Source organism: Lagenorhynchus albirostris, chromosome 4 (assembly GCF_949774975.1).
Source record: "Lagenorhynchus albirostris chromosome 4, mLagAlb1.1, whole genome shotgun sequence".
NCBI classification, from domain to species: Eukaryota; Metazoa; Chordata; class Mammalia; order Artiodactyla; family Delphinidae; genus Lagenorhynchus; species Lagenorhynchus albirostris.
The window spans coordinates 84,858,277-84,872,860 of record NC_083098.1 but is presented as its reverse complement, the minus strand read 5'-3'; the positions used below and the strand labels follow the sequence as shown (position 1 = coordinate 84,872,860).

Sequence of the window (14,584 nt, the reverse complement as noted above, 5' to 3'; positions counted from 1 at the left end):
AGTTTTATTGGGTATATATCCATGAATAGAATTATTAGGTCACAGAGCATATATATCTTCAGCAATAGTAGGTACTGCCAAACATTTTTTTCAAAGTAGTTGTACCAGTTTCACTCTACCAACAATGTAAAAGAATGTAGTTGCTTCCCATCTTCACCAGCACTTATCAGTCTATTTCATTGTAACTATTCTGATAGATGTGCAGTAGTATCTCGTATGGTTTTAGTTCATTTTTCAAAAGAATAATGAAAGTGAGCGTTTTTTCATGTGTTCATTAGCCATTCAAATATCCTCTTTTTTTTTTTTTTTTTTTTTTTTTGGTACGCGGGCCTCTCACCGTTGTGGCCTCTCCCTTTGCGGAGCGCAGGCTCAGTGGCCATGGTTCACGGGCCCAGCCGCTCCACGGCATGTGGGATCTTCCCGGACCGGGGCACGAACCCGCGTCCCCTGCATCGGCAGGCAGACTCTCAACCACTGCACCACCAGGGAAGCCCCCAAATATCCTCTTTTATGAAGTTCTGTTCAAATCTTTTTTCTAATTTTTAATTGTATCATCTCATTCTTACTGATTTGTAGGACTGTATTATATATTCTGGATACAAGTCGTTCCATCAGATAGATGCATTGTTGTAACATGTATCAGTACTTTATTCCTCTTAAAGCCTAATAATATTTAATTGAATGTGTACACACTGCATTTATCCATTCATCAGTTGATACACATTTGGGTTGTTTCCACTTTGGGGCTATTATGAATAATGCTGCTGTGAACATTTGTGTACAAGTTTTTGTGTGGACATGTGTTTTCATTTCTCTTGGGTATATACCTAGGAGCAGAACTGCTAGGCCACATGTTAAGTCTATGTTTAACATTTTGAGGAACTGCCAAACTGTTTCCCAAAGCAGCTATACCACTTTACATTCCCAGCAACAATGTATTGGGATTCCAGTTTCTCCAACAATAATTTCTTTTTTTTTTTTTTTTTTGCGGTATGCGGGCCTCTCGCTGTTGTGGCCTCTCCCGTTGTGGAGCACAGGCTCCAGACGCGCAGGCTCAGCGGCCATGGCTTATGGGCCCAGCCGCTCCACGGTACGTGGGATCCTCCCGAACCGGGGCACGAACCCACATCCCCTGTATCGGCAGGCGGACTCTCAACCACTGCACCACCAGGGAAACCCCTCAACAATAATTTCTTGTTATTGCTCCTTTGCTCTTGATGTTACCCACACCTAGGACGCCCTCCCTCCTGCACCCCTGCCTCCTACCCAACATGCAGGACCCACTTCACACGCCACTCCCTGTAAAGTTTCCCTGAACTGTCCTCTGGATGAAATTTCACCCTCCTTAGAATCCTGTAAGTACTCTGAACCTTACTTACTGCTACAGTTAACCCCCTTCAGATTAGTAGTTCCTCAAGGTCAAAGGCCCATCTCTTTATAGAGTGTTTAGCACATTGTGGACACTCAATATTTATTGAAACTACTATGCAGGTGATATTAGTTTCCTTCCCATTCCTTTATCCCTTTATCTTCTTTCCACCTTGAGACCCCTCCCCTGAAAAAAATAAATCACCTTTACTTGTAACATGCATTTTCTCACAACCTGTGCACTGGTACCTGCTGATTCTCAACCAGAAGGCATAGCCCTTAATCATTTGAGAACATCTTTAAAATGTTCATGCTTCACTCACCCCCACCCCCATCCTCTACACCTCAGAGTTCTGAAATACCTTCTTGGTGTGTGTGTTGGAGAAGGGGGGCAGTAATAGACCCCTAGTTGGGAATCATCACCTGAGAGAACCCACGATAGGGATGGGAAAGATGGGTCTGTACAGCATCCGACGGTTAGCTTTGTGGGGGGCCTGCTCACCTTGCAGTCAGCTTCTGCCTTCACCCCTCTGTAAACCTTCTCTAAAAGGTCCCCACTGATCTCATCCTTGCTAAATACGGACGTCCCTTCTCAGCCTGCACCCTACCCCATATTATGGCAGCATTTTACGCTATTACAGCGCATCTTTCTCGAACTTCTTACTCCCTTAGAACACTGCTTCTCTGCTCTCCAGGTACTCCTCAGATGGTCCCTTCTCAGCCTCCTTCTCTGGTTCCTCTGCCCATCAGTGGAAATGTCCTCAGCATTCTGTCTCCACCCTTCTTTTAACTTTAATTCTGAGTGGCCGCATCTGTTCCCTGCTGGCTCCCCTTTCCATCTATCCTAATGTCTTGGGTGTGCTCAAGTCCCTGAAATTCAAACTTAACTGGGCATCTTATATTTTTTGTTTGCTTTAGCTGGCAACACTGCCTGTTTGACACCAGTCCAAGCCCTTTATGTGTATTAACTTATTTAATCCTTACAACAATTCTGTGAGTTAGGTATTATTTTTATCCTCTTTGAGGTCCCAAGAGTGACCTGCTCTGGATCACACAGGTTATCTTTTGACCTCAGGCAGGCTGACCCCAAAGCCCTTGCTTTAACCATTTCTCCGTACAGGCTTATTCACCCAAAGCCACACACAAAAGCCATCGAGGTGATGAGCTCTACCTTCTCTTCCTTCCTTAGAGCAGTGGCGAGAGCAGAGGCAACAGATTGGTCAAAGCTTAGCTCTCCCACACTGGTGACGACCACAGTCAGTGGAGTGTGCAGAAATTCTGCAGCCCGAGAGCCTCTGTCCCCCACAGGTTCACGGCGACCTCTTCTGTGCTCAAGTCAGCTGATCTCATCCTTCCTCTCCTGCACAAAGAACTTCCGAACTTTTCCTTACACTTTCCCGGAGGGGTGGCAAGCTAGGCCAACATGTTGCTCTGTCCCTAATGAGTTTCCTTTCTTTTCTGGTAGCTTTTCTCACTGTATCGCTAATGTGACTGCGCTGTTCAATGTTCCTTCTCCTTGGCTGAGCTCCAGTTGGGTTCTTGGCTCACCTCTTTTATAGACACAAGACTCTTAAGCCACCTAATCTTGTCAGTAACTATTCCTACTATCTAAATCTAATACATTTCCGTCCTCCAATTTGATAAGTAATTTTCCTGATCAGCACGGCAGTGATTTAAGTCTGAGCTTTATGGAGATGACTCTCAAATCCAGATTTCCAGGCCAAAGTCCTCTCCAGAACTCCACCCCACATTTCCAGCTGCCTGCCCTCTTCTGGGACCCTCTGGCCGTACTTTTATTTCTACTTTAAATTACACGTAGCCATATGCAAGTGCCTTTTCTCAGGGAGCTGCTGGAGATGAGGCACTTGGAGGTATATTGTTGTATAAGGCCCAGTTCCTGTGCTCAAGATGGCATTCTCTCCATGTCACAGTCACTTATCTTAAGAAAGTTTTTATTGAAACATCCAAGAAGTACATTCTCTCTGTGTGTAAAAAAAAAAATACCACAGTATTTTGATATGACAACTTAGAAAAGATATAGCTTCTAAGGATGGATTTTTATTAATGGAGACTCTACAAATGAATGAAGACATACCCTGAGCTTACATCATGTTTCAGGCACTTGATTATAGGTATTTTTACGCAATTTTTAAATTTCGTCTCCTCAGTAGATTATTTGTCCTCCCCCCCCCAACCCCGCCGTCCACGACCACCCCTTCCTAAGTTTAAGATGCTGGACTTATATTGTTTCTTTCTCTTCCTAAACAGGTTGGTCAGGCCAAAGATGAACTGCTGACCAGGCAACTGATAGACCACCTTATGGGGGAGAGTGATGGCATGCCTAAGGTACTTAAAGTGTTTTCGCCACTGAGATTCTCAAGTATCTTAGTTATGGTTTTACTTTATTCTGCCCTGTTTTTATCTATTATGGCTTTTGCATCATAGATGTAACAAGTTTTCTTTCTGGGTGCAGCTTTAGGTCATCTAGACAGACCCTGCATTTTAGATATTGTGTACATTCACTCTTTGACATTGGCATTGCCCCCTGTGAAATAGCCACGCCCTCTGGGTAACAGTCCTCACCACCCACAATTTTTCTCAAATGTTACAGAGTTTTATTTATTCTAGGAACCATGAAAATGATTACTAAAACCATGAGTTAGCACTAATCCCTAAAAATCAGTGTACTTTGTTCATATTTCAGAAATTTGGGGACTTAATAAAAATCCTATTTACCGTAAAAGTAACTCACTGAAAATATAAAATAGAAATAAATCATTAAGAACACGTTTTCGAAATAGGTGACTCTTGGATTTTGTGCAGAAGTTGGTCTTCTCTCAGTCCTAAGGAGGACAGACTCCTTTCAGAATGCCCCTAGAGCCTTTTTTTTCACTTTTGCTTTGGTGTTTTAAGGGGATCTGCTTGTGAAGGAAACTCGAGTACAGTTGACCCTTGAACGACACGGGTGTGAACTGCACAGGTCCGCTTATACACAGATTTTTTTCAATAGTAAATACTATAGTACTACCCAATCTCAGGTTGATTGAATCCGAGGATACAGAGGAACTGCAGATACAGAAGGGTGACTATAAATTAAACACTGATTTTCAACTGCGTGGAGGTCGGCGTCCCCTAACCCCAGCATTGTTCAAGGATCAGTTGTAAGTGATTTGGATACAAGGTGCTGGAATGTCATAGCTGGAGAGGATTGTAGCCATCCTGATCCCTGAGTCCATTTTCTGTATTTTACAGATAAAGACACTGAGACCCAGGGAGGCTAAGTTAATCTGCCAAAGGGCACAGGCCCTTAACCTGTGCCGAATCACCTCACCTTATGTCCACTTATTCTGATAATCAGCACACCAGCATCAAGTATGTGAAATTGTTTAGAGTTAACATAGAAATGGAAAATGGGCCAAAGAAAATTTTATAGGCCAGAGAAATTTATATAGGTGTAAAAATTTTTGAAATCTTGCGAAGTTGCTACATTGTATAAGAGCACCTTTCCGTTTGAAGCACATGAGAGAGAACTCTATGGACTAGGGTTAGCATGCAGACTCTGAAGCCAGACCACTGTGCTTCAGATCCTGGCTCTGGAGAGGTGCTGTTGTGTTTCAGTTTCTCATCAATGAAATTAGTACAAAATCGCACCTTCCTCCCAGGGAGGGTATGAGGATTTAACCGAGTTATTACTTCTAAGGATACTTAGAATACTTACCTGGCACATATTAAACCCTGAATAAATACTTGATAAATAATTCTTTTTTTGTTTGTTTTTTTGCGGTACGCGGGCCTCCCACCACTGCAGCCTCTCCCATTGTGGAGCACAGGCTCCGGACGGACGCGCAGGCTCAGCGGCCATGGCCAACGGGCCCAGCCGCTCCGCAGCACGTGGGATCCTCCTGGACCGGGGCACGAACCTACGCCCCCCTGCATCGGGAGGCGGACCCCCAACCACTGCGCCACCAGGGAAGCCCGATAAATAATTCTTTATTTGTTGGCTTTAAAAAAAAAAACAATTTTGGGCTTCCCTGGTGGCACAGTGGTTGAGAATCTGCCTGCTAATGCAGGGGACACGGGTTCAAGCCCTGGTCTGGGAGGATCCCACATGCCGCGGAGCAGTTAGGCCCGTGAGCCACAACTACTGAGCCTGCGTGTCTGGAGCCTGTGCTCCACAACAAGAGAGGCCGCAATAGTGAGAGGCCTGTGCACCGCGATGAAGAGCGGCCCCCGCTTGCCACAACTAGAGAAAGCCCTCGCACAGAAACGAAGACGCAACACAGCAGAAATTAATTAATTAATTAATAAACTCCTACCCCCAACATCTTCTTTAAAAAAAAAAATTTCAACCCTCAGTTACTGGAAAGTGAATATGATTCTAACAGAAATACAAAATTTTAGATGTTTCTCCCTTAAGCAAATGCAGAAAGTGATGTTTCTCTAACGGCTTGTATGTCAGGATGCCAAGTACCTGTTCCGCTTGTACATGGCCCTGAAGCAGTACCGAGAAGCCGCCCGGACTGCCATCATCATTGCCAGGGAAGAGCAGTCTGCAGGTAGGTCCCCAGTAGGCATGTTTTTCTCCCCAAACAAGTAGTAGAAGCCAGCTCCAGTCCCTTCTCTGTCCATTTCTAATCTAGGATTGCTTTGAGCCCAAAAGGCTAGGCGGATGACCATTTCTGGGCTTCAGGGAAGTAAAATCATTCACCATCACAGAACAGCCCCACTGAAGCTTTCTCATGTTCGGTGCTAGTTCCTCTCCTCCTCACAGTTCTGTCTCCTGGACGACGGCTTCTCTGACCTCTCCAGCCCACAGACCCCCCTGCACTTTCACTACACTTTCTTTCCATCCCAGGTGTTTGGTCTTAACAATATAAAACATATTACAAGGTGGAAGACGATGTGGTATTCTTATTGACCTAGTTTTTTATAACACGCAGGGACTGTTTATAGAATCTCTAGAATGGTTCTGTTCCTGTCTATGCTCTGTAAATACTCATTGAACAAGTCAGAATTAGTCTGACATCTTCACTGATTTTTGCAAGCTGATTCTTTTAAATGTTCATAAATATGGAATACAATTTTGGAAAATACGGAATTAAATGTCATTCTTTATTACCTAGTAACTTAATAAGATGATTAACAAAATCCACCTGTCAAATGGTGGCCCATAGAAAGTCCTCAGATTTCATCCTTTACAGTAATGTCATCTTACCACCTATTTTCAAGGAAACTATCGGAATGCACATGACGTTCTCTTCAGCATGTATGCAGAACTTAAATCTCAGAAGATCAAAATTCCCTCTGAAATGGCCACCAACCTCATGATTCTGCACAGTTACATACTAGTGAAGGTGAGGCCCTTTGAGTGACTTGGGACACAGTCTGCCAGGTGCGCTAATCACCTGAAGTGCTTTCGTTCTGGGCACCTCTCCATTGGATTAGAGCCATTTCCTAGATCTCTGTAGCGTTAACTGAAAAAGCAAGATACAGAATAATTATACAATATGCTGCCTTTTGTGTACCAAAAGGCAGAAATATATATATATATGTTTTCATTGCAAATAAAATTAGAAATATACTTTTTTAAAAAAGCCTAGGAAACATAGTTTCCTAAAGGGATCAAGGCATGGAGCAGAGGAGGCGTGGCACCAAACCCAGTCAGGGGAGAAGAGGGAGAACAGGTTTCTCCATACAGTATATCTTTTTATACTGTTTTGATTTTGAAGCATATAAATGTATTACTTGGTCAAAAAAAGATTTACGGAAAACATTTTTGTTTAACCAGAGCTTCCTAAGTTTATTAATTCTAGGATAGTGGATTTTATACAATTCCACTGTGTTTTAATACTATTTAGTTTTCATCTGAATATAAAATAGATATTCAATGAGAAAATTTAGAGAATATAGAAAAGTATAATGAAAAAATAACTTGCCCCCTTTAAATCCATCACCAGATATAACAGTTGTTAACACTGTGTTGTATATATCCTCCATATTTCTAAAATAATGTGTGCACCCTTTTTTTACATTAGGAATATATTTATGTCCATAAAAATCACTAATATTTTTTAATCAGTGATTTTCAATAAAAACAAAATAGAACATGCAAACCTGAAATACTTCTATTTATAATTTACATAAATGTTATATGTGTGTGTATATATATATATACACACACACACACACACACACACACATAGTTATATACAGACACATATCTTTGTAAAAATACAGGTAGATGCCAACTTACATACTTTTCCAAATTTTCATTTATGTCAAAGTACATCTTTCCATATTAATGCTAAGTCGGTTTTCAGGCCAGACCACAGGAGCTTATGCAATTTTGAAGCTTTCTAGCTTACAGCAATCACGTTATGAATGGCTTAGATCCTTATTATGGTCCATAACAGCACTGCCCAATAGAACTTTCTGCAGTGCTAGAAGTGTTCTGTATCCACTAGCCTGGCTGTGGAGCACTTGAAATACAGATAGTGCAACTGATAAACTGAACTGTAAATTTTATATAATCTTAATTTTTATTTAACTAGCCACATGTGACTAGTGGCTACCATTTTAGGCCCCACAGGTCTATAGTCCTGATTGTAAGAGAAAACTTAGAATTCCAGCTTGCAACCACTAGGAGTGTATTTCCCTTCGGAGCCGCATGGGGTCCCTTCTCTCGTACAGAAAGGAATACAAAATGGGAGGGAGGACTTTCTCAGCTTCAGACATCAGTGCTGGTGCCAATGTGCTGGGGCACAGAATCCAGCCTTTAGGGGTGGAGGGGAGGATAGAAACAAGTTAGTGGAAGATGGGAACAAAAATAGGGATTGCTGTAAGAAGCCCTCCAGGACCAGGGCTTTCTTCCACTAAAAGCCATAGGGATGGTTCTCGAGTCTTTTTCTTTTCCTCCGGCCCCAAGAGCTGGCCCATCACTTCCACTGGACCAGACATCCTCTTCCCCTTCCACTGAAGAGCACCCGTGTGACTTTTCCCCTCTGCTCTAGTCTCTTATTCAAGCACCAGATATTTTCAAGATTTTTAACAGCTTGTGGTATCAAAAGGGAAACTATTAGACCTTATCAAATAAGAATTGATGTAAAAATGTCACAGCCCTCTTCGACACAAAGGACTGGAGAAAGTCAGCCCCATTTCAGGGGAAATGGAGACTTGGCTTTGGTGGATGCTTCCTCCCCGGAGCTGAGGCAGGGGCTTTGGCTGAAGGACAGCCTGGGGCCTTCGCACATGGGTGGCTGAGCCGGGTAGCCAGGGAGTCAGTGGAGGGTGACCTTAGATTCAGTTAGTATTTATGAATTACATTGCAGTGCTCAGTAAATTATACCACCATCCACGTGCTTAGACCGGATGGATGTTATGCCTGGGAGTTATTCTGTACTCACCCTTCACGTTCTCACCAGATATCATCAGTTCTGACTCCCCGTCTACTTCTCTCCATCCCCACTGCCTGCCCTCTGTGGACCGCCTCCTCTCACTGGACGACAGCAGTGACATTGTGGTCTGGCCCTGCCGACTCCCCAGCCTTATGTCATCCTAAGTGGACCCCCTCCTGTCATCACAGATCCCACTCGTACTTACCTAAGCTCAGGCCCCTCCAACCATCGTTGCCCCTTCCCTGACACAGGCAGCGCCCTCTTCCTATAACAACTCATCCTTTCTCCTGCCTAACTCATAACTCAGCTTTCAGGTCTCACAACAACTTGTTAGTCCTCCCATAATGGCCAGTAAGAGATGGACCAAGGATGTGAACTCATGTTGAGTGGTCTCAGGCAAAGTGAAAAGCTGAGTGTAGAGTAGGGGTGAGGCCAGTGAGGCCAGGGGGCCAGGTGGCAGCTGCTGGAAGGAGGATAAGTAAGAGAGAAACCCCAAGTGGCATTAAAGTAAGGCTGCAAGGAGCCCGTGACCACCCGTTCAGGGTCACAGTCAAGGAGTTGTTTATTTGGGTGAATGAAACATGGATTAGGGTTAATCAAAGTCTCTAAGAAGAGTAAAATTTATCATTTATTTCAGATTCACGTTAAAAATGGAGATCATATGAAAGGGGCACGTATGCTTATCCGGGTGGCCAACAACATCAGCAAATTTCCGTCACGTGAGTACTGAGAGGAGCCTGTTGTCCCCATGTCTGCCCGACTGTAGCACGCCAAGATCATCCTCACGGACTCTGCCAGCCGCTCTTCTCTACACGTAGTAACTCATTTAATCCTCACAGCAACCCCATGAAGTGGTGTAACCGGCGCCCGTCCCCAAGACCACCCCCAGGCGTGAAAATTCACGAGGGGGATTTACATAACTCAACATATAGTAGTGCTAAAGCTAAGATTTATTACAGGGAAAGGATACAAAGCAAAATCGGCAGAGGGGAAAGGTGCGGGGGGTGGGAGGCCGGAGGTCAGGGGCGAGCGTCCACAGCCCCCCTGCCACCACTCCCCCCCCCCCAGTAAAGTCGCACTGGACACACTCAGCACCTCCAGGCAGCACGTGGAAGGTGGTGTCTACCAGGGTGCTTGTGAGAGACTCGGTACCCAGGGGTGGTCTTGGGGAGCTGGCCACGTCAGCACCCCCTGCTTAGCATGTACCAAATTTTCAGACTCCCAGAAAGCAGGTGTTCTGCATAAACCCTATTGTTTGTACAAAAAGGTCAGGCACAGGCAGCCACTCTTCTCAGTTCTGGAAATGGCAGGAACTCTCCCAAAATCCAAGTTCCCAGATCCCAGTTTCAGGCAGATCCTTCTAAGGAAAACAGTCTCAAGATTGCACACAAGGGGCCTATTGTTATTTTCCCTATTTTACAGATAAGCAAACTGGGGCAAAAGAAGTGAGGTAACACTTGCCCAAGACCATACTGTCAGCCAGTAAGTCTGACTCTGTGTTCTCAACCACTGTAGACCATTGCCTCTGAAAAAGGTCCCAGTATTCTAAAAGACTTGTCATTATAACATTTTTCAGTGATTAGATTTTGTCACATTCCATGACGGAGTCAACAAACGTTTGCTGTAAAGGGTCAGATGTCAAATGTTCGGGGCTTTGTGGGCCACGTGGTCTCTGTTGCAACTATTCAACTCTGCCGTTTCGGCGTGACCCATACATAAATGGATGAGCATGGCTGTGTTCCAACAGAACTTTATTCTTTTGGACACTAAAATTTGAACCTCATAAACCTTTCACATGTCGCAAAATATTATTCTCCTTTTGATTTTTTTTCCAGTCGTTTAAAAATGTAAAAGTCTTTCTTAGCAAATGGGCCATACAGAAACAGAGGGCCAGATTTAGCTCACGGGTCATAAGTCACCAACCCCTGTTCTCTAAATGTGTTCTTTTTTGTTACATAAAAAAGACTAAAATAATTGTTCACCATGCTGGCAACGGGTGTGATAGGACAGGCATTCTCATGACTGCTGGTGGGATGGAATGGACATTGTTGTGGCCTTTCTAGAAAGCAGTTTCACAATTTGTGCTAGGAGTATTCTTTAAAGTCATGTTCTTTGAGCCAGTAATTTGACTTTTAGGTATCTGTTCTGAAGAAACAGGTGCACGCAGAGAGGTTAGTGCATGAAATTGTTAATCTCCCCACCGATTCATCAGCAGTCCTGTCAAATGCAAAACTCTCTCAGAGGCGGGGAAGGACGCACGCAAAAGGTTACCTCAAGGGAGTGTGGGTCCTGGTGTTACAGGCAAAACACAGTATAATCAGGGGAAAGACATTGTGGTGAGCAGTTACCTGACTCCACTGCCGTGCCCTTTCCTCGTTAAACAGTCCACTTCTGGTTCTTTGTCAGAAAAAGCAAATTTAGAGAGGTGCAATCCTGGCATCACGCCAGTAGAGGCAACGTGCTCTTTCTGCTCCTCCGTGTGCGTTGCAGATATCGTGCCGATCCTGACGTCTACTGTGATCGAGTGTCACAGGGCCGGCCTGAAGAACTCTGCCTTCAGCTTTGCAGCCATGTTGATGAGGCCCGAGTACCGCAACAAGATAGATGTCAAATACAAAAAGAAGATCGAGGCAATGGTCAGGTAGGCGGCTGTTTCTACCATCTAATCGCATTTCACAAGCGTATCTTTCAGAACGTAGCTGCTATTATGTGGGCTCAACAAGAACACAGATTGGGGGTAGCAATTAGGATTGTACTCAGCTACCAGCACCTGGAAACCCAACGACGGCTTTATCTGATTTATGTGACTCACGCACAAGGCATCGTAGCCCAGGGCTGGTGGTGCCGTGTCCCGATGTCACCAAGGACCGATCTCTCTGCCTTTTGGCTTTACCATCCAGAGCACACAGGTTTCCTCCTCATGGCTGCACAGTGGTGGTTGTCATGGTGGGGTGACATCATGTACCCCATTCAACGCAGAAAGAAGGAGGGAAATTAGAAGATGAAAAGGTCTTTTGCCTTTTTAGTTAGGAAGGACACCACCCCCAGGACTTGCATTTACATCTCACTACTCAGCCGTGTGGCTACCTCTAGCTGAAAAGCATACTGCTGAGTAAAAACCAAGTTCTCTTGGCAAGGAAGAAGGAAAGATGGCTATTAGGGAGGCAGCAAACAGCGTGTCTGCCACAGACAAAGAGTGGGTATTTCTCAGTGTAAGAAACCTGGTAATTATACCGCCTACTGCCAAGAGACTTCATTTCGAAATCCTGTGTAGCTCCAAAGGCACATAAGGCATATCCTCACTTCAGAAAGCCTGGTTTTCAACAGGAAAACTAGGAGAAAGTAGCACTCATCTTTTACAAAAGGAAAAATTACCTGCAATCCTGTAGTAGTTCTGTACTACCACTTGTTCATAGCGATGACATCTGGGGTACCTGTTAGTCCCATTTTGACCAGGGAACTCAGGTGTACCTGAATCTTGACCCAGAACTCTCTCATCTCAGCCAAGGGAGATGGCTACACCAGTAATGGCAAAGGGAAGCAAATACTACTTATTGTTAGCTGGGCTCATGGCAGAGAACTCTAACCTGGATAGGGGCTACACGGAACACTCCCTTTTTTTTTCTCAAAGCTGATAAGCCTAAGTAGCTTCAGACCCAATCAGTCTCTGACCCAACATACCTGCCATCAGGAAGAGTGAGGTGGGGAGAAAAAGCTAGAGCACATTTATCCCCCCGTTTCGTGCCACACCAGTCTAGGTGCCAGCTTGAAGAGGCGCTGGTTCCTCTCTCCCCGCGCAAGAGTACTCTTAGCTATGAGGTCTAATGTGGTAGCAGCTGGCTGCATGTGGCTATTTCAATTTAAATTAATTAAAAGTGAATAAAATGTAAAACTTAGTTCCTCACACTATCCATATTTCAAGTGCTCTGAGCTCCATGTGGCTCATGGCTACCGTATTGGAGAGCGCAGAATTAGAACAGTGCCATTGCCACAGAAAGCTGTGCCGCACAGCTCTGGACAGCCTTTACGACTTCAGTACACAAAGGGAAAGACAGAGAAGCAGCAAGCTCACTACTCCAGTGGCAAGGAAGACACGAGACAGCCAGACCCACCCATGTTTTCTCCCACATAATGTGCTGTGAACTCCAGCTCCCAGAGGTGGCCATGGAACGCTAGCCTGAGCAGTCCTCATTCCTCTCCCTCCTCCGTGGGCCGGAGCGTGTATCTCTAGTCTCAGAGTCTGACTGTGAAGAAGTAGGTGCATTTCATGTGATTCTTCCTCACAGGAGACCCGATACATCTGAGACAGAAGAGGCCACAACCCCATGTCCATTCTGCGAATTTCTTCTCCCAGAGTGTGAACTCCTCTGTCCTGGATGTAAAAATAACATCCCATATTGCATTGCAACAGTAAGTTTCTTTATCATCATTTCCCTTTCTTTGCATACATATCTATAGCCCATTTGAATACTTGTTTGTCAGTACTTTCTTCACTTCTGAAATAATCTTATCCCTCAAATCTCCTGCAACATTCAGCATACAATTTCATGGTCAACAAAGTTGAAAGTTACATTCGAGGCACATAATAACCTAAGTTAGTATCAGGAAGGCACTGTGGGGCAGGAGAGCACACACTTGGGGATCAGATGGTCCTAGGCTTAGATCGTCTTTCTGCCACTTACTGGTTACATAACCTGGTGCGATTTGCTTTTACCTTGCTAGGTCCGTCAGTTAACAGTACCTGCCTATTGAGGTAAACTGCAGGTTGACGAGAGGACGTGTCTGAAGCCTTAGTACAGTTCCCGGCATGCTGTAGCACTTAATAAGTGATGGCTTTTATTGTACACTTTAATATTAAGACCTATTATTAGAAAATTTTTAAATATCAGATTATTTGTTCATCACTAGGCTAACGTAAGCTTTATTTTAAAGGAAAATAAATCTAGGTAGTGTCACAATATTGAAGATTATTCTCTTTATACATGAATCTGATAAATTTGGCTTTAGTCCTTTTGATGCCATTTATTTCTAATTACCCACCTATGTGAAATATCAATAATTTCATAATTTAGAGGTCTGTCTGGCTTTTAACTGTAACCATGTATTATAACTGAATAATGGGGGGAGTTTTAAAAATAAAGATGCATTTTATTCTTCAACGTACTGTTTCCAGGGTCGACATATGTTAAAGGATGATTGGACGGTGTGTCCACATTGCGACTTCCCTGCACTGTATTCAGAATTCAAGATGTAAGTGCGCATCATTTCACTCAGCCATACAGGTTTATCCAATAATAGGCCTTTTATTCAACCACTTTTATACTGAGGTCTCTTTATGTGTTCATGTTCTTAAAAATCTCTAAAGACTCAAATTGTCTTCTTGGAAGAACCTTCTGTGATCTTTGAGAACATTTTCTTTAAAGGGGATTTTGCATGAGACTGAATATTCCTAATTCTTAAGTCTCATGATGAACATGTACTAAGAAGTAGAAAGGAATAGTTGGTTTTCACATCACAATAACCCAAAAGTAAAGGAATATTTAATCTACTCTGTCTTTCCCTCTCCAAACAGCATGTTAAACACTGAAAGCACATGTCCTATGTGTTCAGAAAGATTAAACTTTGCTCAGCTGAAAAAAATCTCAGACTGTACCCAGTACCTGCGGACAGAAGTGGAGCAGTGAGTGGCATGTGCAGGTAAGTCAGACCATTCACCTACCTTCCCAGGGCATGAGATCCACGGGGTGGACACAGCTGTACAGTGTGTTTTGCCATTGGCTCCTTTTTGTGCATCATGTAACTTGTAAGATTTGAACGAACAA

General features: G+C 43.9%; 1 protein-coding gene across 7 annotated transcripts in view; it reads left to right on the top strand.

The window, feature by feature from the left end:
- Positions 1–14,584, top strand: part of WDR19 (WD repeat domain 19) — an 84,303-nt gene that overhangs the window by 61,486 nt on the left and 8,233 nt on the right. For 4 of the 7 annotated variants that reach the window (XM_060148338.1, XM_060148336.1, XM_060148337.1 and 1 more), the window contains 8 exons: positions 3,637–3,714; positions 5,828–5,924; positions 6,598–6,722; positions 9,400–9,481; positions 11,253–11,403; positions 13,049–13,172; positions 13,936–14,012; positions 14,335–14,459. In XM_060148338.1, coding sequence (XP_060004321.1) covers positions 3,637–3,714; positions 5,828–5,924; positions 6,598–6,722; positions 9,400–9,481; positions 11,253–11,403; positions 13,049–13,172; positions 13,936–14,012; positions 14,335–14,446 — 846 coding nt within the window. In that variant the 3' untranslated portion in view covers positions 14,447–14,459. Of the gene's footprint in view, positions 1–3,636; positions 3,715–5,785; positions 5,925–6,597; positions 6,723–9,399; positions 9,482–11,252; positions 11,404–13,048; positions 13,173–13,935; positions 14,013–14,334; positions 14,460–14,584 lie in introns of those variants that run through there. The other 3 variants (XR_009540359.1, XR_009540360.1, XM_060148340.1) reach the window with 3 other exon arrangements.